General features: G+C 46.0%; 1 protein-coding gene across 1 annotated transcript; it reads right to left on the reverse strand.

The window, feature by feature from the left end:
• Positions 1–25,745, reverse strand: skila (SKI-like proto-oncogene a; the record flags this gene model as incomplete). Its single annotated transcript, XM_079285568.1, has 7 exons — positions 1–249; positions 2,100–2,330; positions 2,914–3,263; positions 5,784–5,926; positions 7,805–7,893; positions 8,589–8,684; positions 24,624–25,745. The coding sequence occupies 7 exons, from the start codon at positions 25,743–25,745 to the stop codon at positions 1–3; spliced, it is 2,280 nt and encodes a 759-aa protein (XP_079141694.1).
• Between the last annotated feature and the right edge of the window lie 500 nt (positions 25,746–26,245).

Here is a 26,245-nt window from a genome sequence, read left to right on the forward strand (position 1 = left end):
TTACTTTTGGCCAGCCGCTGGGGCCTCTGAGAAGGAGGAGGGCGGGCAGTAGGCGTTAGGGGGTCCGGCTGAAGGGGTAAGAGGAGGAGAGGGGCTGCCTCCCACCGTGGCAGAATGGACCATCTGCTGCTTGAGCTGGGCGATCGTGCGCTCAAGCTGTTCCCGCGCCTCACGCTCCCTCCGCAGCTCCTCCTGCAGCTCCTGCCGGTCCGTCTCTGCTCGCTCCAGCCTCTGACGTAACTCCGACAACTGTGGGGGGAGAGAGCGACGTGAGGTCAACGGATGTCTACGCCACTTTTCGTCTCACACATTGAACAATAAGCGCCGTTAAGTCACGCTTAGACGTGTTGTTGATGTCGAGGTTGAGTGGGAATGATGCCGCGTCGGACAATACAAAACTCCCATCAAGATTTTCAGGGATTCTTTTTAATCTCTTGCCATCAGAAGCTCAAAAAATACATCAAGACAAGTCCACAAAACAGACCCAACACACAACATTTAGACAACAAACAGACAGTTAGGCTATCGTAACAGTCTTGCACAGTGTAGCAGATAGGCTATCTACTGTATCTTGTGACTGTCAAGACGCAGACTCGTGATTGGAGAGACCGTAACCCTCATTACTTCTTACTCTGTCAGGCATCCGGTCCTTAACCTTGTTTACTACAGCCTGCTGTGCTGCTGTTAGCCAAAGAAAGAGAAGAGAAAAGAGCCCCAATAATAATAAGCAGGTGTGATTTCAACATCAAACAAGAAAAGATTTAGAAGACGTTCTTGATTCTTTCGTTTCAAGTTCGATTAACTTCTGTGTTAATTTTTACTCAGACTTTGGAAATGTGTGTTGAACTGGTAAATTACTTTCGACAATGTCTAGTTTCAGGCTAATACTAATCTCATAGCCACACAAACACGTGCACACCCCCTTTCCTAGCTAACTGGCAGACATCCTGTTTTTGATGCCGAGGGAGGCGGAGCAGCTTCAAGGACAGACAGGAGGGGGAGGCTGCAGACCAACATAACAGAACCTATCTGGAGATAAGTCTCAAACTCATTTTCACTCCGGGCCACATCAGCATCATGGTCGCCCACAAAGGGCCGGTTGTAAATGTAACTACTCGAAACATATTGTTAAATAACTCTGCATTCACAGTTTAAAGTAGTCTTCAATGTACTCACAATACATTTCCATGTCAAATGTACAGTAACCAGTCAAAGAGCTGCTTCTAACTGTTTAAGTATCTCATAATTTTGACTTTCAATCTCATAACTTTGACTTTCTATCTCAGAATTATGACTTTCTATCTCAGAATTATGACTTTCTATCTAATAACTTCGACTTTCTATCTCATAATTTCGACTATGGGGATATTTTTATTATTATTAGTCTAACTTAAAAAAAATAAAAAATAAAAAGTACTTTTTTTTTTGCTGGCGGATTCGCGGGCCACATAAAATGACGTAGCGGGCCGGATTTGACCCGCGGGCCGGGAGTTTGAGACCCCTGGTCTAGTGTAAACCCAAACAAAGGCTCTGCAGGAGAGTGAGTGAGAGAGAGTGTGTGTGTGTGTGTGTGTGTGTGTGTGTGTGTGACTCATATAGGACAGGAAAGGTATGGTCGAAAAAAATACTACCGTTTGAGGAAATATGTGATTTCATATTCTCAAAATTCTCATATTCGTATCTGGTGGTCAGAGTTTAAAATGTTTTTGACATGTAAAAGACATCCACTGGTCCACACACACTGCTCGTATCTACGAGTGCTGAGAATGAACTTACTGAGGATAACAGACTCATAGAGTGATGTTATATATCTCACCCTGTAGTCTGAAATTTGCTGCGTTACAATGCAAATTGTCAATATCTTTTCAGCAGCATCACAAAGTGTAATAAATTGAAAACAAAGTGAATAAATTAGTTGTAAATGCTTAGAAAATGAAACTGCAGTGATGCTTCCTTTAGTTTGATTGGAGCACTGTGGCTTCTGAGATAAAAAAATGGCATGTGTTAGGAGAGCCAATGTGCAGACCGTGTGTGTCACTGTGATTCACTCTGAATATTTCCGATGCCGTGCGTGCACGCGTTCCCTGGTAAGTCCATACCTGTGCAGCGTAGTGGGCCTCTTGCTGGCGCTGGGACCCCGGCTCGCAGGCGCAGGCCTGCTGCCGGAGCTGCTCCAGACGGGTCTCCAGCTCCAGCTGTTCCTGGCGGGCCTGGCTGAGCTGCCGCGCCTGCTCGCTGTGCACCGCCTCCAGCTCGCTGCGCAGCTCCCGCTGCTCGGCGCTCAGCTCCCGTAGCCTCGCCGCCTCGCCCCCGCGCACCGCCTCCAGCTCCTGGAGATACAGAGGGAAATAACAATGAGCATGTGATATTTCACTGACCCTTTGTAGAGTAAAGTGCTATGAATGTCAGCCCCTCCGCAGAGAGGCCAGATGTTTGATACCACAACGGCAGTAGAAGTGGAAAAAGAGGACCGACTACAAAGTGAAGTTTTGTGTAGGCCTATATACATTTTACCATCAATATTTTACAATACGAATGCAAATCTCTCAAGCGTCCCAGTGGTGGGTTTAAATGCAGGGACATGATTCAGCCGTAGATGTTAACGTCACCACAATGTAGGTCAACTCTATTTCCATATGTCAAAATAGAAATTAAACTTGAGTGTGTGAATAATATACAATATGTTATACCACAGTCAGACATTGTAATTTACATAAACAGGGTTGCTGACTTGTTTTGACAAATTGCAGAAGCATCTGATACCAACATTCAGGCTTTAGGCTACAGGAGAGCGAGGGAGGGGTCAGTGGAAGGTGAGCATCGAGGACACTTTTAATAGGCCAGGACAGTTGTGGTCTCAGTCGGAGGCTCATTCATCTGGAGTCTTTGTTCTTTTACCGACCGCCAACTCACCATTTCCAGCTGCAGCTGCTTGTGCAGGGTGGAGTTGAGCTTCTCCTGCTGCCTGCTGTACATCTGCATGATCTCCACCACGATTCTGTCCTTGTCGTCCTCCAGCCCCCCCGCCGCAGCGACGCTCATGGCAAAGCCCGTGTCCGTAGCCGCTACTTCCGTTACCGGCGACGACAACGACACGGGAGGAGGAGGGGGGATGTGGGCGGCTTTCTTGCAGCTCTGGCTGCTTGTCTCCATGGAAACTGCCTGGGTTTGGCATTCCCGCTCACTGGTCGAGGCGGCGGCGGCACGTTGGGATTTGGCCTCCTCGGCGCCAGCAGCAGCGACGGGAGGCGACGCATGAAGATCTGTGGAGGGAGGAAGAGGAAGGAGTTTTAAAAACAAAAAAAATTGAGGAGGTGGTTGAAAGACAGGAAGTGCGAGTCGAGCTTGTGCACACGCTCCCGCCTACACTGAGGTAACACCCTCGCACAACCTCATAAAAGCTCACACCACTTTCTCTGCGTGAGCGTAAGCACGGCATGGCAACAGCAGAGGAACCAAACACTCGCCCAAAAATTCTGTGTGTGTGTGTGTGTGTACCCTCAGACACAGAAAGAAGAGAGAGAAATAAAGGGCCTTGCGTGGGAGCTACGCCACTCTCTGTGGGCTCCTCCTCTGTTCAAACTCTCGTTCCCTCACTTTAAAGGTGTACATCACGGGATGAGGATCAAACAGGCGGTGTCACACTCTCACACACAAAGACACAGACGTGTACAGAAGCTGCCGTGGAGCATGTGTAGGACTACTAATGATGGTGTGTTTGAAGGTATACGCTCAGAGACAGAAAGAGAAGACGAAATAGTGAAAGAGAGCGTGACAAAGGCCAGAATAATCGATTCATAAAGTGTGTGTGTGTGACAGGAAATATGATGCTCGTACACAGCATGTCTGGCACTGGAGAGGACACTCATTTACCAACTCAAACTAACTTACTTGCGCGCACACACACACACCGGGAGTGGTTCATTTGGACGTAGATCAAAAGGAAATAAGCAGGAGAGAGGGGGGAGAGAGAGAGGGGCACACAGACAAACTGGGGGAGGAAATCATTCAATAAGAAGAAAAAGAAGAGAATGAAAAGGAAAAAGGGGAGGGGGGGTGACAGCAGACTGTGAGAGAGGTGGAGATGAAGAGAGCAAGATAAGAAAGACATGGATGGATGGGAGAGGAAGTGAGGGAGCAGGCGGAGCACGGACTCACAGAGGATGTGGAAAAAGCTGCCAGGAGAAAAAGAGTGGATGAGAGGATGGACGGAAGAGAGACGGATTGGTTGGAGAAGAAAAAGGAGAGAGAGAGAGAGAGAGAGAGAGAGAGACAGAGACAGAGACAGAGACAGAGACAGAGAGAGAGAGAGAGAGAGAGAGAGAGAGAGAGAGAGAGAGAGAGAGACTGGCAGTCAGACGTGGCGTAATAATGGTAGACGGAAAACCATTCCCATGATTCACACTAAATATATATACACACGTCTTATTAATTCAGGAGTATTAAACACACGTCAACATGCACATAAACACACACACACACACACACACACACGGGGTAGAGAAGAGGTCACTGCCATTTCCACCACTCTTGTTCATCAATACTGAGGTGCCCCCAGAGTCTTTATGTGAAGGTCAGTGCATGATTATGTGCATGGCAGCAGGCTGGAAGTGTGTGTGTGTGTGTGTGTGCATGAATGCGTGTGTGAGTGTTGGATGGTAGTTGACTGTAGGATGTATGTTTACAGTAAGAGCACGTGTCTGCTCTGCATGTGAATGGCTTGCTGTATGCGTGTCATGTATTTATAGTAGGCATGTGTCAGCCGTGTTTATGTTTCTAGTGTACACACAGTGTACACAAGAGTAGTTATGAAGTACTATTTAAATTATCAAACATCAACAGCGTTGTCTGTCTCTTGTTGTTGGTGGAAATACTTAAACATTTTTAACTCAAAAGGCTACTTACCGTCTTTGCCCCAGAGCTTTCAACCAGCTTTTATTAAACATTAATATACTGTTCATGAATTCTGAATAAGGGACATTAACGTAACATATTACTCAAGTTTCAAACTGTTTTGAAGGACGTATATTGTAGAATGGACTATCAATCATTCTCATTTTCCAGGAGCAAAGAGAAACGTGGTTAAAAGTGGATTCACAGTTTATTAGTACTACTCTGTTAATATCGCAACCGTTCCTATTGCCTTCACCATCCAGCTGCTGTTGGGTAACGTAGCTAGAACATGTGAGCGCTCAGCTGATAGTAGCGTGTTCTGAAACTAATAACTTAATAAACAAACTGCGTGCCTGTGTTTAGCTCTGCTCTTGTCGGTTTTTTACCTGCATGAACACAATTATTGGAGAGTGTAGGTCGTCGAGTAAGAAACGGTATTATTCTATTTTAGTTTAATAGATTTGAGTGCAGCGGTTGACAGAATGGATCATAAAATAAAAACCGAAGTCCTGGAGAAGCGAACGCGTATCCTATCTAACGGGATGACAATGCTCAGTATATCTTGGGAACTTTATGGAAAATGTACAATACATTTGATGACATTTGACTTCTTGCTCCACAGTATAGTACATATAGTACCTCTCTGACCTGCTTATCCAATATCAGACCCCTTAGGAGGTTATCTGGCTCAGGCCTTGTGGTTGTTCAAAGGTTAAATACAAAGTTAATGAGGTGGCTTTTAGTTTGTATGGTTGTAGTTTTTATTGCCTTTGACTTGCTTTGGTTGAGTAAAGTGATAAAGTGGTTTGTAATTTGGCATCACTGCAGCGTGTTTACGGTTGCCAATGCGAGTGGACTCTGTGTGCATTAGTGTGTGTGGCGTTACTGACCCATGGGTGGCTCGTCGTGGCCCAGCACTCTGTGGCTGTAGTGGTGTTTGAGCAGCGCTCCGAACATCTCGGGGATCATCTCCGCCTCCCTTTGCAGAGACACGTTGGGAGCCAGCATCTTATCGTATGTGTACAGGTAGTAGCTGGCAGAGCGAGAGCGATAAAGAAAGAAGACACATAAAGAACTGAACTGACTACACATGTACATAAACATTTAAAAATGAACCGATAAGAATACTGAACATACAACAGCATTAAAATGTAAGGTTTTTTCCGATGACATAAAGGTGACGTATGCTGCATCTGTTTTCATCATACTAGTCATAAAGGTGGCAGTATCACCTTTCACATACTTTGCAGTAAACGTGGTAAAATGTTACGAGTTTTGGACTTTGCAATGCTCAAATACATAAAGCTACACACACACACACACACCTGCAATAACTCATGCGGCCCTTTTAAACTCTCCAGCAATAAAACGCAGCTGAATCAGAGGAACAAAAGAAAAGCCATTTGGTAGCGGCTCAGCCTCCGGTAACTGCAGCATCTGTAGAGCTGGAAACACACTGTGGAACACGGACAATTCTTATCGTCCGTTTACAGGATCTCGGCCTAAACGGACCTTTCGGCTTATCACCAATGTCCAGGTAGTGGGTACAACTGAGAGAGGGATACTGCCTGGAGAAGCACTGAAGCCACTGAGCCAACAATATCTGTCTATTCCTGGCTGGATAGTGGGAAGGGTGGGAGGGAGTAGAGGGAGGAATAGGAAGAGACAGAGTGATAGAGAAGCAGATGGAGGAGAGGAGAGAAGCTCTAAACCCCTCCCCCACCAGCAGTCTCCTCCAGACAGAGCTGGCGCTGTGAACTAGGCTGAGCATGACAGCTCAGTGGGGATCTGCCTGAAAAAAAAACTACAGCACTACCAACCCAGCCTGGCTTCCTTTCCTCTGGATGGAGACTGCTCGCCTCAATGGGAATCTGAAACTCCTTCACACACAAGATGTGATTGAATAATGTAAGCCTGGCTTGTATTTGACAAGTGTACCGCTAATGGATTCTGCTAGAACCCAAATACCACATTAAGTGCTGTGGACGTCGAGCACGATGCCTGGCTGTAGCAGTGCATTATTAGTAACGCTGCAATGCAAGAGACACGCTCCAAACTGGTCTACGCAAGTCCCGGCTGGTTTGAGAGTGTAGCAGTCATGTGATGCTGGTAGGTGACCAGAACTTTAATCCTGCCAATGTGTCTGGCCTGATGTCTGTGAGCCTCCACACAGTCAGTGTGTCAAGGCGGTCACATCTTTAAAAATCTGGGTCAGATTACTGTGTGAGCTATCAGAGCGCCATATCCAAACTCAGGCTGGTGTGCTCAGGGGAGGAATGGAGGGAGGAACCGAGAAACAGAAGAGAGGAAACGAGGGCTCTGAAAAGAAAAGGGAAGTAGGGAAGGAGGGAGGGAGAGGAGAGGCACATGTGATGAAGGAGAGGACGAGGAGGGAACAGAGCAGAAGAGGGATCGCAGCGCCAATTAGGGAGATTAGGGATGAGAGTTTCATTTACTCGGAAAGAAACTCAAGTCGAACTTCAACTTTACTTGGAAATTATTTTACTGAAGTAGAGAAGCAAAAAAAACACCTTCAGTATCAGAGGCAGCAGGCGAGTAAAAAATGTAAACAACTTAAACAAATTTAATGCAAGAAATCATGTGTCTTTATAAATGAAGTAGACGTGCAGTAAGCAACAACAACGTCATGTAAAAATGTAAGTAATTGGCTTCAAATGCGAGAATGTACTGCTCTTCTCTCATTTTATATATCTTTGTAAACTGTATCTTTGAGTTGTGGACAAAATAAGACATTTGAAGATGTCAGTTCAGTCTCTGAGAACACGTAATGGCCATTTCTCAATCATTAATCGGAAAAGTAACCTTTAGATGCTTGATAATGAACATAACCGTTAGGTGCAACTCTAAAGCGGTATGTTGGGATTGTTTAATCAAAGTCAAGGTGTAGTACCTGGGATGGACCAGGGTGGGGTGTCCTGGCTCCTCCTTGATGTCCGCGAAAAGACGATTGAACACCAGAGTAGGTGAAGATGTTTTCTCCTAAAAATATCAAAACACACAGATAAATATCACACAACATGGTAACACTGTCTCCTGAAGCATTGTGTTGCGGCTACAAAAGGCACGACATGGCATCTTCCATCTACATTTATTGATCTTAGCATACAATTTTGCAGCTGAATTATCACAACGGAAGAGTTGAATGCCCACACACACGCACACACACATATATGTACACATTTGCATACAGAGGAATACATGGGGAGAAGCGGCAGGAGGTGGAGGGAATGTGCAGTACTGCACATGGTGCCATATCCTAATAAAGCTAATATATGCATGCATGCATACATGTGATTGAGGGATCATCAGTCAGGCATCAGCTGGGAGAAAGAGAGTTTGTGTGTGCACATGTTGGAGAAAAGAGATAATCATAATAAAGAGCTTCTTCCTCGGTGTGTGCATGTAAAGTTGGTGTGCGATGGGGGGAGGTGAAGAAGCAACGCCCTTCAGCCGCTGTATGAGTGTATTTCCTGACAGGTCAGAGAGGAGAAGCGTGCCGCTATGAATGGGTGAGCAGGGGGTGTGTCTGTCAGTCAGGGTGCGGTGGGGAGGGGTGGTGACCCTGACAGGCCGACCTGTGTGTAGACGGGGGGGGGGGGGGGGGGGGGGGAGAGAGGTGGGGGTGTCGGAGGTGATGGAGGGGTGGTTGGCTAGGAAGGGAGCCGACGACTGACCTTTCTTTCAGGGTCGGCATCATTCAACTTGCTGCTGGGGGAGCAGAGATCTGCTGAGGGTTTCCTCACCTGGCTCTCCTCCTCCTCCACTGCCTTCTGAAACACAGAGAGAGATGGCGGTTAAAACAAACACACACACACACACACACCGAGATTGCAGCATAGATTCTATTGGTTAGAACATGATGAAAAACAGACTGTGTAAAGGAGCCGAGGAACGTAAGGAAAAACAATCACAACCTCGGTCACAGAGGGGAAACGTAGACAAATGACACGCGTGATCTACGGCCCGAGTCGGTCATGATACAGTGTTGGAGAAAACAAAGGCAGCAGGGGGAAAAAAGAGGAGAGGCTGAATGAGCCCACTGAGGAAGACCTATGAATAAAACAAGTTGACAGTCAACATGGCTACAACAGGGCCCGTCACTCTGTGCCTCTGTGTGTGATTCATCGGTACAACATGCAACACGGCTGGAATCAGCCTCTCTCAATGTGAAGACATATTTGTGTGTTGAATGTTTATGATTCATTGAGCCGCCTGGGCCATGTGGGTTCAGTAAATACCGCTGGCACTGCCTCTAGTTGTATATATGCGTGTGTGTGTTTTGAGCAAATCCAGGACGCGCTCAGCGAGAGGCCGCATGCTGATGGAGTTGATGCTTATCAGCGGCAGACGGGCCTGACACTACACACACAGGCTGCCTGCAGTTCTCTCTCACACACACACACACACACATATCGGAGAGAAGAAGAAAAATAACTATTGTATTACATGTATCATAATAATTGTGCTGTCTGCATCTACACCTGTTTAAGTCAACCTTTCTGTTAAAGAAAACAAGGAAAAAACTAAAACTAGTTCTCATTTGTGTGTGAATTTATGTGTACTGTGTGTAGTGGACAGTCCCTTATTTACAAGGGCATGGATGAATGAGCATGTGCATGCAAAACTAATAGACATGGCGACATATGCATAGCCTCTGTGAATGCGTGCATATATACATATGTGTATGTGTAGATAGATGGATAGATAGATAGAGGGGGGCTCGTCCATTTACAAGCGCTCGTGGTTGGTGTTTTTTCCTTTTTTCTCTCCAGAAGGCAGCACTGCAGCACTGAAGAGGAGGGAGGGAGGGAGTAAAGGGAAGGCAAAGAGAGAGTGGGATGATGGGATGTAAAGGGGAGGCAAAGAGAGATGCGGGACAGGGCAGAAATAGAGGGAAGGAGGGGAAAGAGGGAGGATAGTTGACAGAAACAGCAATAAAACCCACTGCAGTGGTGTGGAGACGAGCTGGGTCGTCGCTGGCTTGATTTCCTCCAACATTAAAGGTTGTCTGAATGTGTGCGTGTATGAGACCAACACAGACACCGGGAGCGAGAGTGGAACACACTAACTGACATTAGCACCAGGTCATCCAGAGGTCTTTCATCTGCTTGACCCTCTGCCGATGAGATGACTGACCGCTCAATAAAAGGTAGGCCTGTGTTCATGCCGTGTGCAAAAACACCAAAAGAGTGTAAGTGCTTGTGCGTGTGTATCCACATATATTCCATACATGTATAGGTTTGTGTGTTCCACTAATGGCTGCCTGTCTCTCCCTGTATTTCCTGCTCACCTGACTGTTGGCACCTTAACGCCCACCGCCCACAAAAACACTCATTATCCCTGCTGCTCTATTCCTTAATGAATGTGTGGCTACAAACGTTTGCACATTTCAACACAGCTGTTCCCCCCCCTGCCCACCTCTCTTGTCCATTCCATCTTCCCACCCCAGTTTTGTTAACACACACATCGCTGCTACTACTCTGTAATTTACAATAATGAAACAACTCTCTTATCTGCCACACACACACACACACACACCCTAACCACCTATGTCTCCAGCCCTTTGTCAAGCTGAAGCTCGCTTTATGACAATGTGGATTAGCATTCTACACACTCACTGAACTCTGCCCTGTTGCTCCTAATCACCAGCAGTCTGCCTGTCGATGTGTGTGTGTGCAGACACACACACACACACACATAGTAACACGATGAAGCATACTGCTCTAGACACACGGCCATGTGAACTTTTACAATGACCCATTTCCAGAGCCCTAGTTTAGTCCCCGGACCATTAGCACACGTGACATTTCTACAGCAGACGCATTGATGGAGCAGAGTGTTCTTTGTGTGCAGCCTGAGTGCCGTTAAATCCAACAATAACAAGCACCACTCTCCTCCACAGACAGCCATGACGGTACATTACCATACACACAGTCTGGCAAACGCAGGCGGAGAGTAAACGCAGTTCAGCGGCGGCCGTGAGTTTCTAACGTGAGCTCCATCTGTGCTTCCCAATGCAAAGCACCAACACTTCATTTACATCAGCAGTACCTGTCGCCGCTGGCATTTTCTAGCTTTATTTTTTTTTTACTTCAAAGGGGGCATTTGAAATGGAGATTGACATTCAGTGTAATTTTAAGTGTTCTTTTTTTTTTTTTTAAAGCTAGAAATAAATGTAAAAATCAGCTCAGAGCGTTAGATTTTATAATTGGCTGTGCTGGTGGAAGCACCACCATATTATTCATGAAGAGTTGATTCCTCATTGGGGTGAAGGCTTTCAACTTCACATAAAAGTTGACAGATAACCTGTTTCTTTGTAGCAGAAGACCACGGAGGATATAAGAGTCTTTTTCACCTCTTGCCAGTCTTGTCTCGTATCCACAGACAACAAGAGGAACCCGTTTTGTTTCTGCTCTTGGTTTGATTCTGTCAGAAATTTGAGTAAAGAACTGTGCGATCAGTAGATATAATAAAAGTGTTTAACAATTCATAATTAAGAATTCATAATTAGTCATAAACATAAGTGTTTTGGAAATGCATAATTAAGATAAGCGTAAAGTGTTTTAGGATAAGCAGCTAGAAGTAGAATTTGAGACATGAAGCTTTTGCCAAAGTTGCAGAAGTTTAACGTTTATACTGAAGGATTATTATAGAAGGGATTAAGCAATAACTGACAGTCTTTGAATGTGTTAGGAGCTCAGGGAAAGAGAGTCATGAAGACAGGCGTTTACAGAAGTGCACAGGGAAGTTAGCTAATAGAAGTTGAGATCGACGGAAGGGGAGGAGTTGCGAAGGGATATGAGGGCGGGAGATAGAAAGTGTTTTTCGGCCTCTTTTTAGCGTGTGGTTGCCTGGCACGGCTGTGTCCTGGGACCAGAGGTAGTTTTTTCCAAAGTGGGTTAGTATTGTAATATTTCTTAGGAGTATGTACTTTATTGTAAAACTGTAATCGTACTTGCATCAGTGGGATTAAATTCCTTTTAATTGTAAACCAGTTTTGGTAGATTTATTATTGCAGCGTGTCCACTGTGAACAGCAGCCGGACACGTGCTCTGGCCTCCTCGCTGTGGAACAGACTCAAACTTCCACAATTCACATGTTTTACATCTAAAAGGAACATAAATACACACAGATCGACACATAATGTACAATCAAGTCTGAGGTCAAGCTCTCCTCACTTTCCAAATAGTGGCCATCTTTGTGCATATCAAGATACATCCAGAGCTGAAATGATGAGTTAATTAATAAGATTAGTTGTATTTGAGTCACTTTGCAGGCAAAAATGCTAAACATTTGCTTGTTCCAGCTTCTTGAAATGTCACTAGGTACTTCTATATCATTGTAAACTGAATTTTGGGCTTTGGACAAACCAACCATTTAAAGACGTTATCTTAGGTTCAGGAAAATTATGATTATTATTTTTATGATATCTTATAGATAAAAGGAAAAACAATCTGCAGATTAACTGATGCTACAATCTCCATGATCAGATTGCTACTTTTTTTAAGCTGGTAGCATGTGCTATATATGCTACTGAAATGTAACACTGTAAAAAAAAAAAAAAACACAGGATATAACACGCAAACAACTGGTCTTAACAAGCCTAATGGCAAATCTTATCTAGAGCAGCATAAAAAGTGTGCACGCCTCGGTCCGACCTTTCATCCCAGAGCAGCAGGCCTCCATTCCATTTCAATCCCTTTTAGTGCCTTGAAACATAAACACCGTTGGGCCCAACTGTCCGCACATCTGTTGAAACGCGGGCATTAGCAGTCGTGTATAAAAACTGAAACAAACCCCAGGCGAGCACTACAATCTTGCTCATGGGACAGAAACAGAGGGGTTTACACAAAAAACAACAGCAACTGTGCCACCCATCCTCCCTCCTCTTCCTCCTTCCTCTTCACCCCCTGAGCCATTCATGAGTCTGGCATTCAGAAGGAGGGGAGGGGGAGAAGGTGAGGGATAGCGGCAGGCTACAGAGGAGGACAGAGTACTGCAGCTCATTCTCCATTTCCCTCTCTCAGGAGGAAGTAAACAGCCTTTATTTGGGTTGCCTTTTCATTCGGCCTCAGACAGTGAGGGGAGGAGGAACACACACACACACACACAGTCAGTCAGTCACGCCCCGTCTGTTTCTAGACCACATCCTGTTCTGCTGCAGTCGTCGACTGTGTCAAAGATCAAGCTACCGATACGAAGATACGTGCACTTCCTGGTCAAAGCCACGCAACAAGATATTGCCGCATCTCGCCTGAATATATGTGTGCAGAATTTTTCATTTTCTCATCTAACTTCCCTTTATCCTCAAGGTTTCCCCAAACATTGATCTACACACAGTGTAGAGGCTTTTGCTTGTAGCAGGGATCTGATGTATGAAATAAAAGGTGCATCAGTCTTTGGAGTCTATTTATTTCTATGCGTTTTACTGCCCCCCCCCCCCCCCCCCCCCCGGAAGTCTTAATCCAATAAGCCATTTATCCACGGAGTGGGAGCCACACTTTGTTTCAGCAGCCAAATCAATAAGAGCCCACAAGGGAACCAGGCAGCCAAGTGGGGCATTTAAAAGAATACACTTTATATTATCTAGTCTGCATAACGAGTTATCTTCTACGAACGCCTCAGTTATAACGGTAGAGAAGGCAGTTTAAAGTGTTTGACCCCTCACTTAGTGCTCAGAGGAAGACAAACACTATATCTCTAACTGTGCTGAGAAGGTAACGTTATTGTTCTGTCACTTTAGTTTTTGGAGAAAGAGATAAAGTGGTGTTTAAAAACAGCACAGAGCACAGATGAGGACAGGTGGACGGTGAGACAAACAGGTGGCTGAGGAAAACAGGAAAGAAAGAAAGATAACAGGCAGACAGCCAAGACAGATGAGGAGACAAACAGACAAGACACCATGTGACTGTCTGTCTGACGGCCTGTTTGTGCCTTCCCCCAGACACACACACCTGGTCCTCCCTCTTTCCAAACACAAAGAGAAAGAACAGAGCCAGACAAACACGCTGATAAGCATCAGCCAGACGAGTCATGCCAGAGTCACACACACACACACACACACACACACACCTTGCGTTGGCTTCGGGCCTCGGGTACATTTTTGCTCCACATGGGCACTCTGTCTAGACAGTCCTCACGTCAAACACACAACCCTTCCCCTCCCCGCCAGCATGTTGAGCTCCTTCCCCCACAGCGACAGCTACAGTCAGCCATTTTACGATCCACACTGCACAGCCTTAACGCACCACAGCCAATGGGGACCCAGTGGACACACAGTCAATGGGAGTCTATGGGGAGAAGATAAAGTTATGACAGTGATTGGGAGGAATCTCCCCCCCTAATAAATGCAACATCTACTGTCCACCTACTGCTTTACCACATACGGGAGTTACATTTGGAAACAAGCAGCAGTATTTGTCTACGGCCTTTCTCTTTATGCTCTCTCGATCAATTTTTCTATTCATCTCCCTCCCTCCCTCTCTCTCCCACCTTCTGTCTCCCTCCTCCGTTTCTCATGTTTCACAATCAAGTCCCAGGCGGCGGCCTCCAGTCTATATTCACAGCAGTACATGTGGAGGGTTGTAATGACGTTACCTCATGAATGGACAAATTGTCTGACTGGAATACACCAGGCAGGCCAAGGTAACCCCCACGTCAAACACACATACAGCATCTATGAGCCAGTATCTATTCAAGTAGTGAAAGAAAGAAATGTGATTATTTTAATGAATATGAAAATGGGGGGGGGGGGGGCTCAAATATTGATCATACTACCATAGAAGACAACAAAGGCATCAGATAAATGATGAATTGTTGGAAATCTTTGCTTAACAAATGACAAATTATTAGTCGATGAATAAAACTGTTGCAGAGCAATTTTCTGATCAATGAACAGAGTAACCGTACAAATCATTTCACATCTGTCCACAGCTGTCCCAGCAAAGTTATTTTTACGCAGCTGTCTAACCTAATTCTAAAATGCTAATATCGCGACATTATTGAGTAATATTATGAATCTCGACGTCGTTATTATCATAAGAGGATTAGTGGTGGTCAATTAGCTGGACGACAGAAAACTAATCTGTAGAAAAGTCTGATCGTTAATCGTTTAAGTCATTTATCAAGTCGAAATACCTCATCGTGATCATCATTTGTTTATTTATTAGGTTGGTTTTTTTTACTATCAGATCAAATAAGCAAGTTTAACTCTGGTTAACCTCAGAAGGAAAATGTGTGATGTACTATGATTAAATAATCAATAACGACAGATACAATTGTTGGTAGCCTGAGTAAAAATGATGCAACATTACTTAATGCATATTGCAACCGTTGACAGTCTAGACACTGCATCAGAGGAAAGAAGTCCAATGAAATTATGTCACTCTCCAAATCATCAACCTCAAGTTCTGTGATTAATAGTGATGATCAGACGAAGCATCAGATAATTTCAGGCTGAGAGAGGTTCCTGTTTACCCTTCCAGCTACGGCCTTTTTCATTTCATTTTCAAGCAATATTATGAGGGCACGGTGGTTCCGACTCTTAAAATACATAAATCTACCCCACACTCCCTCAATGTATGTCATTAGGTTTGACGTAAAGCATTACAGGCCTGCATCAAAATGTGGCCACTGATGTTCATCCACATGCTTATGGATCAGGAAATGTTGAGCGTTTGAGTCGGTGTGCACGAGAGCATACGAGCTGCATGTGCATGTGCAGCTTACCATCTCCAGCACAGCAGCGGCTCAGTGTGTGTGTGTGTGTGTGTGTGTGTGTGGGTGTGCTTCAATTTCCTTCCCCAGTGTGCCCCCCCCCCCAGCGTTTACTACCAGAGCTGTCGGGGCTCACCTATGTGACTCAACCAGGCCAGGAGACACACAGATGCGCTTGCAAGTAAACAGACCCATCAAACAACTGCTCCATCAAACAGTCGAGTAGGAGGATGATGCAGTTTACTGCAAGCACAACTCTCATGCAACAAATACGCACACAGACACAAGCAAGACACTCTTCATTCTCCCAGGAGGACACATCGACTGAGAACGAGGCCAGTGGGCTCTTGTCTTGTCTGTAGATGAGTGTACGTATCATTTGAGCTTCATCTGGGCCTGTGTGTGTGTGTGTGTGTTTTACCATCTCTAAAAACGAAAGAGAAAGTCCCTTGAGAAGCTTGCTGCCATGGGACACTTTTTGGAGGTAGGTTACTGGTTCAAATTTGCAATTAGGGAGAGAAACACACAAACACAGAAATCTGCTGCCTGGTTTTCTGTATAAAAAGGGAACTCAGATTACTATTCAGATGGATGAAACAACTCTGAGTGCTTGGAGACAGTGGGGAGTGAGAGAGCTGCAGAGAGGACGAGCATTGCTAAGCAGACTGAAAGCCGAGAGAGGCTGTCAGCAAGCCAGCAACGCACCGCTATCACGACAGAGAGAGAAACACAAAATGGAGACACTGTCCAATCCTCCCTCTTTGCAATACATTACACAACATTGACTTAAATGTCTCAAAATACCTGCAGGCGCCAACTTCTAACAGCCATATATCACAAAGTAACAAAAAACTCCTCATAATGTGGCTTGAATTGCCATTTTATATGTCTACTAGTGTGCTAGTCTTAAAGCGATCAGACATTATAATGAGCTATTGTCTCTTGGTGAAAGGTAGAAATAAAAACTCTTGTGCTATATCTCTGTAAACAACTCACAGGCAATACGGTTAAATAAGCGAGTGTTTGGTTTTAAATGCAAGAGCTGGAGATGGCCCTGACTAAAACCCTTCTTTACTGGCCCCTAGTATGCCGCCATGTATTGATTGGTGGTTTGTTTACTTCTTCCTCTGCACAGGAGGCTGCTCTGCTGTAATGTGGAATACTGCAGTAAATGTCAATGCTTGGTTGGGTCATCGGTGTGGAGAAAGAGGGAGGGAAGGTTTTAAGAAATAGAAAGCGAGCGTAAGGTGGCTGACCCTTGATATAGTAGTAACAGCCAGACAAAGACAGAGCGCCACCTGGACAAAAAACACCCCGCAGGGTCAAAATCTATGTTGGAAAGAGGGACAGTTAACTCCAAACAGACCCTGGGTCTTCTGACTGTTCTGCAGGGAGCTCCGGTCTCATCCATATTACATGCAGGAGCTTGTTTGAAGCCTCTGCTGCCGGTCTCTGCATGGGCAGCTTGGCTTTGCTGTCCGGGCCCCTCGGGCTCGCCTGTCTCTCCCACACAAACACACACATACAGCTACCGCAATGCTAATCCATCAGCTACCATGACTCTCTCTCTCTCTCTGTCACAAGCTGAGGTTGTCAAATCAAGTCTCTAAAGGCCTTTATCTCTACTTTCAGGATGGCTTGTGGACTACAAAATGCACCACATTCACTTTTAAATCTGACAAAAAAAATCTTAATTATTAAAAGAAGAACTTCAACCCAGAATTAATTTCCATCTTGCCTGTACTGATATTGATGCACCAAAACATACGACAGGTGAACCTACAGTCCACACACAATCTTGATCGTCAGACTTCCTCCTTGAAAAACAGCTTGACAGCAGCCCGAGAGAAGCGCGGTTGGGTTTTGGTAAATGTCATTACGGTTGAGTCAGAGCTCTAAGTGAACACACCTGGGCGTAGATCAAACAGACCGTGCGAGAGACCGGGACGGCAATAAATCTTTGTCCTGGCTCCACCGTGACGCTGATGAGTGGAGAACAGACCGCACAGCACTGATGGAGCGTTGTGACTCACTCTGGCGTGGTGGCGGGAGGAAGTTGCTGATGGTGGTTTTGTGTGTGTGTGTGTGTGTGTGTGTGTCTGGCTGTGTTTCTAGCTGTGTTTGACCCTTTGATTTCCTGTAATCATGGACTGTGTCATCTGCACAGCATCCTGTGTTACTTTATGTATATTTGTGTGTGCGTGTGTGTGTCTGATGACAAAAAACTTTGTAACTTTCATTCTTATGTTCTTCGCGGAATCGAAAATTAGGACGCCTCCTTGTCTGCCAAATCAGTTGATAAAAAAAAAAGGCATCCATGCCAAAATGTACCATCATTTGTCTGGAGGCTAGATTTTGTTGCATCAACATGAGTCAGTCTTTTGGTGAACTATTGTGCATCTGGGCTCATCACAGATCAGGATGTGTCTCAGCCGGTACATTTCGTCAGTGATGACGAAGAAAATGTCTGGCGTTACAAAGTGCACTAGTCATCGGAACTGGTTAAAATGTAGCAAGACTGTAAACCGCAAGGCAATGCCTCACTCTTCAAAGGATAAAGTCAAGGGCTGTAAGGCTCCATGCGGACTGAGTCGCCCCAGCAGCAACGGCTGTTTTAATACGAGCAACAGCGAAGCCAGAAAAGGAGCGAGAATCAGTGCCACATGCTCGGCAAAGAGTCGCGCACACACCATACTGCAGACAGCGCAGGAGCACACCACTCTGTTGCTTACAATTAAGAAGCACTAGTAGCTACCTTGCATGCAAGTGCACTCACCAGTCTCAACACATGCAATCCTTAATTAGGCTTTCATAGCTGAAGTATACTCAAATAAAGATATACAATGTACGTTTTATGAAAGGTTTTATAATTAATTGCATCTGGCGGTGAACGACCGAGGATTGTCTGCTACTTAGTCTACACTGTAAAAAGGTGCAGTGGGGCTGTTGAGGGTCCAGAGGGAAACAGTCCACTATTTACGGCATCTGCATGAGCTGGTATAGACCCCTGAGGGGTATGAGGCAAAGAAGACTGCGTGTTAAGAAATATCAGGGAGACAGATGATTCCCATGAGCGGCATCGCTGCAGGTGGGAATAGTGGTGAGATAAACACATCAGGATTTGTCAGGGTAGCGGCAGAAAGAGATTGAAGACCGGGAAAACCACAAAATATCACTTGTTTAACCCCGACTAATGCAGTCAGTTTCCCAGGTGCTAACTTTACAGCCTTGCCCTGAGCAGCATCAGTCAGGCCCCCGGTGAGATAAGGATTTACAGAGTCAAGTAATCACCGATCCAAACTGGGCAGGTTCGCATCGCACAGTGGTTCGCTGTGCTATCCGCTTTCATCTGGAGCGTAGGCTGAAGGTCAGAACTAGCATGGGCCACAGCAGCACTTAACTTGGCTGGCATTGTTGTTATGCAATTATGCCTGTGGGGGTCGTCGGACAAAAAAACAACAACAACACGGATACCTATACCAGCAACACAAGCAGAATCACTTCCATATGGAAATGACGAGCAATTGCCAAACACGCAAATGAATTACTGGCAAAGTGGAGAGATGGGGATTACTTTAAATCGTACAGGCCGACTAGTTTCCCCTGATTTCTCCGTGTTCGCAACTTTATGCATTATTGATCAGTGTAGTGGTTGGGCTTAATGTGTTGTGGATGTGCCTGACTGTCTCCAGACCAAACAGTGGACTATTAATCTTCTCATCAACACATCGATCAATTAATACCAAGGCTGCTCATTATTCCGGTCTCATGCAAAACAACCCAGGCAAGCTAGCCAGACATGTTACCATCCAAGCCCCTTCCTCTTCCTAAACATCTTGTTTGAACTCGTCGCCCATTGAAGTCCCTTCTCTTTCACTTGTTCTCACTCTCGTTTTCTTTAGAGGCAACAAACTGGTCCGATGCCCGAGGGGGGGGGGGGGGGGGGGCAGAGCATAGTGAACATGCAAACAGGCTGTCAGTCGAGGACTCTTTTAAAGCCCAGAGGACATTTGGGTGGGAGGGTCTTAACCAGCTTGTTTAGTCTATGAGGCTGTTGGCAGACATGGCAGAGGCTCCACAGTATCTGGACTGTCCTATCGCTGCTGCCCGTTACCATACAGCAGCGCATTATCTTCTTTTTTTCTTCTGGTGGTGAGGTGGGAAATGAGACCAAGCCGAGGAAACGGTCAAACATAACAAGCAGCAGCTGGGGTGGGAAATTACCAGCAGCCAACCAATGGTAAATGTGGCAATGTAGTGCTGGGGGATAAGCTGTGAACTGGTGCAGAATTAATCCAGTTGGTGAGCATTTTCCAAACTTTATTTGATTCTTCTCCATTTAAGAAAAAAAAGCCTGATAAGTAATGACTTTGGCGTTCCTCCAGTGAGCTACAATGCTGTTATGGAGTTGTGATACTGGCACTGACCTGATGATGACATACCAGAGGCCCCTCGGCTCAGCCCCTACCTTGTGGGGCCCCATTTAGCCCTTTACCAAAGGCAGCAAACACTGGCCAAGGCACGGCCTGTTGTGTACAGGGAACAAGGAGAGCCTCCCACACCAAACTACATACAGGCATGATAGACTGTACGCTACTCTGGGCCGGCGTTCAAAGAAGCTGCTGTGTATTCAGTATAAGTGGATAGTTGTTCTTTGGAAAAAATTCACAAACAGACAGAAATGTGTATGGGTGTCTTGTAGAGGGGTGGGGGGGTCAAAGGAGTGTTAGCTAAGGGGAATGCGAGCTAGCTAGCACGTCATTGGCCAACCAAGAGGGCTGCTCCAAGCTAGATTTGTGGTTCAGCTCAGGTCTGGGAGAGTTTAGTTTTCAACTTGTGGAAAGAAGATCTGGGGCAGAGGCGCCCTGTGACGACCTAATGGCTGTAGACACAGCTTGTTTCATGGAAGACGACCAAAGTGCAGAGCTGTTTGTGACTGGCACAACAGCCAGACCCACCCCTCCTCGGCCTTACCCTCTCATCTTCTTTAGTTTCATACTCTTAACTTCTCTTCTCCGCCCTTACCTCACTTGCTCAAGTGTCTTGTAGTGTGTTTTCTGACCACAGATACCCTTTATGTGTCTACGTGATGCTAATTCTTTCTGGCAGCGTGTCTGAGTTGCAAAAATTGAGGCAGGCGGAATCAGAGGTGCGGTTAACTCGGGGAAACTGATGCACACATCTGAACACAAATAGGAAACTTGTGCAACACCAGCTGTGGAACAGAGTCTTCTCATTTCACTCTTCTGTTTCGCCTTGCCTCACTCTTGGTCCGTCGTCTCCTCTATTCAGTGTCGAAATCACCCGACAACTCACCACATCCATCATGGTCGGAGACCTGATCAATAGCCACTGGCTTTCCTCTCATCCGCGTCGCAGACGCACACAAGTGGTCTTATTGCTTATGTAACGATCGACTTATCGGGTAATTTGGCTGCTTATATTGTTGCTGTTCGCTGATTGGGGCCCAGGGGGTATTGAAGGCCATAAGTCAAGATGGGTGAGGACGGAAGAAGGCAGATTGACATCATGGTAGTGGGAGAGGTAGAGGAAGGAGAACGCGATAGCAAAGGTAGCACAGTGTGCGACTGGCGTGCCCCACCAAAATCCAATTAGATACAGCCCAGGAGAATGAGTGACAAGCAGACAGAGAGACGGCGCAGACAGCCCAGGAGACAGCCACAGAGTGCAGCTGCACTGGTCTGCGGTAATGAAGTCACTGGTTTCCAAATAGCAAATAGAGGAAGCCAGAAAGATGCAGCTGTCTGCAGTCTGTGCCGCAGCCGTGTCAGCGAGACAGACAGAGGAAGGCTGTTCTCTCCGTCTGACACTTCTGACTCGACTCTGGGCCAGCACTCCGCCACAAACGAGGCGGAAGCAAGCAAGCAACACACAGCTATGTTCACTGTGTTCCTCTGGGGTTATGCTCGCTCGGGTGGGAGAAAAATGTCGAACATATCACATCAGCATTTGTTCCCATTTCAAAACAGCATATTCTTTCGACTTTAGAAATATAAATAGGCTTTCACTTTGTGATAGTCACCTATCGTGCTTTTTTCCTCATAAAAAACACACAATTCAAATGATAAGGAAACAAAAGATTGTATTTGTATGTATTAAAACATATCTTGTCATTAGTAGTTTTAATGATTTATTATAAGCTGATAGAGGTCGCGTTAACAGCTCATAACTCCCTCTCTACTATCTATTCATGTTTATTGAAAACATCTCCTGGATCACAACTGGATCTATTCAAGTTTCTCACCAACACTACATTTTAGGCGATTACATGTGAACACATCATGATAACGTTATAATTTACCCTGGATTTATTCGTTATATTTTTTGCCGAACCGTGAGGGGGCATCCGTACCGATCAACAGTGGTCCGTTACACGACTTATATCTATGTATTTATTAGTTACCGGTATATCATTTTTTTACAAAGTTAAGAAGTCAATGTTTCGGTCAAGCCTGATATTAGAATTTCTGTTACTTTCCGCCGTGCGAGGTAAAAAAGAAATCCACCCAATAAAAAGGATGACACATGATCTTGTCTCAGTGGGACGTACACGTGTCTATTACATCCCCTGAAGGCAGAATGAACTCATTGTTTGTCAGATACTAATTTAACTCTGGAGATAAGGCTCACCTTGTTGCTGTCTGTTGGTGGCGTCTGTCTAGCAAACTCTATTTACACAGCAGGAATCAGTAGACATGGTGCAGTGCCTCGAGGTACAAAGCGCCATTTATAGAGAGCAAGTCCTGGACTTTTTAACTGCACCTTCTCAAACCAAACACTCCAAACAGGATATGGGACCAGTAGCCATTGGAGAAGGTGGGGGGGGGGGGAGACTTCTAGAGGGCTCCCTTGTTTGTGTCTCTTCTCTTTTAGGAGGTCCCAGAGCTCTCCAGTAAAACTACGAACCTCTTGTAAATATGAACATAGACACTGTGTGTAAATAAGGGCCATTGGGAAAAGGATCTGCAGTCGGGGTTAGACCAACACACAGAGGCGAGCCATCTTTCCAAAAAGGCATGTGTGACTATACGCTGCCTGGCTGGACTTCCACGAACATCCATTGGGATGTGGAAAGTATGAGTCACGCAGCCACAGCAGCGGAGGCGGCTGGACACAGAGAGTCTGGAGGATGTGCAGGGTGAGAGACATGTCCGTCTGCCTCACTTCCTGTTCAGTCAAATACACACTTTCATTACACAAATACACACACATAAACAGAGAGTCCTGACTGAGTGAAGCAAGACAGTGCCAGGTCACCTCGTTCTCTGGCTAATGACCCTTCACACACCCGTACATCCGCTTAGGCGCGGCGGTGGGCGAGTGGCATCCTCTTTTAATGCCAAAATGTCATGTAAACTCACCGGCAACTCTCCTTCCAGGAATTTGGCCTTTTGAGACTTTGTGTTTCTCCACACAAATGTAGCTGAAGTCTCGCTTTTAAATTTGACAAAACTCTGATCGAGCCAAAACCTTCATAAACACCAGAAGATAAAAATCTAGTCCATCAATAGCTGTAAGAGGGGGAAAAGAAAAGAAACGAAACAACGAAAAGAAAAAACTAAAATTGCGAAATCAACCGAGAGAGAAGACAACACCTGAAACTGTGGTGAGACTCGAGAGAAGAGATGGCAGGAGACAAAAATGGGGCATACTAGCCTCCAGTAGTTAACGGCTCATTACACAGAGGTTGCCAATGTCTCACACATAAACTAAACACACACCAAGGATTGTATTCATCATCCAACTAGAGCATCTGTTTTTGTACATGCGTGTTGTGTCTGTGGTCGGTGTACATCGTTGTTTGTGCGTTTCCTCTGTGGTATTAAAACACTTCTTGCCTTTGAGAAAGAATGTCTACGTCTTCCCAGATGCATGCCTTCAACCAAGGCGGAGGAAGAGGAGGACGACAATTGGGAAGAGGCGAGACAGGAATGCGGTTAGGACGCTAGACGAGACCGCAGACGGTATTTCCAGCACGTTAACCAGACAGAGAAAGAAGCATATTCCTATCTCATGAAATGTGCATATTTATACCTGCACACACACTATAAATACCCACTACATTCTTTATGCCACACTCACTTAATATGGTGCCTTCTGTACTATCACAAATAAATCGTGCCAGTAAGGGTTGTAGTAGAGCCCCTTTCTGTTCAAAATGCGTTTGCTGTTTAAAGCCGGTATTTCAAGTAAAATCCATCTGAACTGGTGGATTTGGATGTGAACAAACCATTCCAAACAGACAAAAACACAACCCCACCTTAACCCACGAAACAATAGAAAAAGGGCAGTCCACTGTGGTCAGAGGGAGGTCACGAGACATAAACTAGTCAATGGCAAGGAAACAATCTGGAGCTTTTCCCCCCACTGAATGCTGACTTTTCAACAGGCCTGCTGCCCTTGTGGCTTAAATACTGCATTGATATGATATATGTGTACATAAAAGGAATAGGCGAAATCATCAATCATCCGCCAAAATTATTTGGAAGACTCCTAAAACATGTAGGAACGTGCCAACAGACACATTTCAGTTAACTTGGGCAAACTAGTAACTGTTATTTTTACATTTTACAGTTAGATAAAAAGGTCCAACTATTAACTGTCGACATACAGTTTGGGGATTAAAGAGGCTCTTTGTTGTTCTCCTATATAGGCCTTTTGTTCTGTGACATTCCCAGTAACCTCCGGATGACCTGAGGGGACAAATGATGCGCTTCCCCTTCAGTTGTGGCCAGCTGGCCTAACCTCGTCTGATCAGACCTGGCCAAGCAGATGGCACCACCTGTCCCAGGACTCTTTAACACATACTAGGTCAACGCAGGTTTAAGAAAACAGCAGCTGTAAGGTATTCTAGTCAAATGTTGGGACACCATTTTTTAATTGGCTTCCTTACGAGAAACGATGATGAATGACACTTTGATGCATGCAAACAAACGAACAAAGACACAGGTATCGTTCGGAAGGGCACTTACTTTGTCTAGCGACCTCTTGAACTGGTAGTGGAACTTCTCTTTGACCTCGTCCAGGAGCTGCTTGAGCTTTGGCTCCTCGGGCATGCCTTCGTACTTCCTGGCGAGCTGCAGGTAGCAGGGCCACTTGGCTGAGTCAAAGCCCCAGTGGCAGGTCCTCTTATCGGGTGACTTGTGTGAATGCATGACAAACTTCTGTGGCGAAAAGAGCAACTGGCACTCGACGCACTGGATGCAGGGCGCCTCAGGCTGGCTGTAGAACTGGGGCACAAAGAGACCCTGGCACTTCCCCAAACACTGGTGCTCCACCTGGAAACTGGCTTCACTCTCCTTCAGCAGGCCCTGGGTCAGCAGCTTACCGCTGGGGTCCGCGGGCAAGGCCGCCCCCGGACGCAGCAGAGCGTTGCACAACCGCTGTGCATCCGTCAGTGTAATGAGGCCACAGGAAGGTGCGTTGAACGGCAGAATGCCCAGCACCTTAAGGATATGCAGCTGCTCGGCGTCACAGCGCGAGCAGTAGACGTAGAGCTCGTCGCACACCGTGTTGATCTGCTGCAGCGAGAAGTCGCGGAGCACAGAGTTGAGCACCTGGGGCAGGCAAAGCCGCTTCTCTCCCCCAACGACGAAGCAGGAGATGGACTCTCCCTCCAGCAGCGAGTGGGTGAGTTCAGTGGAGCTGTCACAGGGAACCAGTAGAGGGCCCCCTCCCAGGACAGGAGGAGAGGGCAGGGGGGGCATGCCGGCCGGGGAGTGCTCGTGACCGGTGCGGGCTGAAAAGGCAGCCGGGCCCCCGAGTGAGCTCTGGCTGCTCAGGGTGAACTGGGCCAGTGTGTGTTTGAGCCCAGGGCTCAGGTCCAGAGCTTTAGCAGAGCCCAACATGTGCAGTTCAGCCCGGCCCTCCACGTCCATGTCAGGGTCGCGGCACAGATCCTCGATCTGCTCCCTCTTCACCTTTGGAGTTTTGGGGAGGGAATCCAAGCTGCGACGCTTCAGGTTGATCTCCGCCATCACTCGCTTCTTGATGGGCACGTCTTCCAGCCGCTCTCTGTACAGCCGCTTCATGTTGCCCTTGAATGAGGTCAAGTCTTTGAAAGGGGTTTTCAAACTGGTCTGGGTGCTGGCCATGTCTAAGCACTGGGTTATTGTCGTTTCTGTCCGCTGACTGAGTTGTTGTACTCCTCAGAGTATTTTTTTCCTCTTCCAAATCTTTTCAAATGACACAAATCTTCTGGTAGTTAGACACATGCATGATGATGACGGAAGTTTTCTATGTTCTGATCCGCTTCCTGAGTATGACAAACAGGGATTTAGAAAACAGAGAAATAATATAGTCAGTACCTAAACTACAGCTAATCAATTAACTTCCTGTAGATGAATAAACAAACTGAAAACAATCTCATTGATAACTGTTGTGGAGCATGATATATCCATATAGAGTTTAAATGTTTTATGGGGGCTGAAGAGGTCAATGGCTGCCCACTAAACCAAATGGCCATTACCATACTTCACACTAACACGAGGCTTTCTCAGCCCTTGTAATTGAACCCCGGTGGAAATTTTCATCTCAGGTTTCACCAAAGGTTCTGAAACAAACTTTCCAGAACAAAGTGAGAATTTTAACAGGC

The sequence above is a fragment of the Melanostigma gelatinosum genome (genome assembly GCF_949748355.1).
Source record: "Melanostigma gelatinosum genome assembly, chromosome: 15".
Lineage (NCBI taxonomy): Eukaryota > Metazoa > Chordata > Actinopteri > Perciformes > Zoarcidae > Melanostigma > Melanostigma gelatinosum.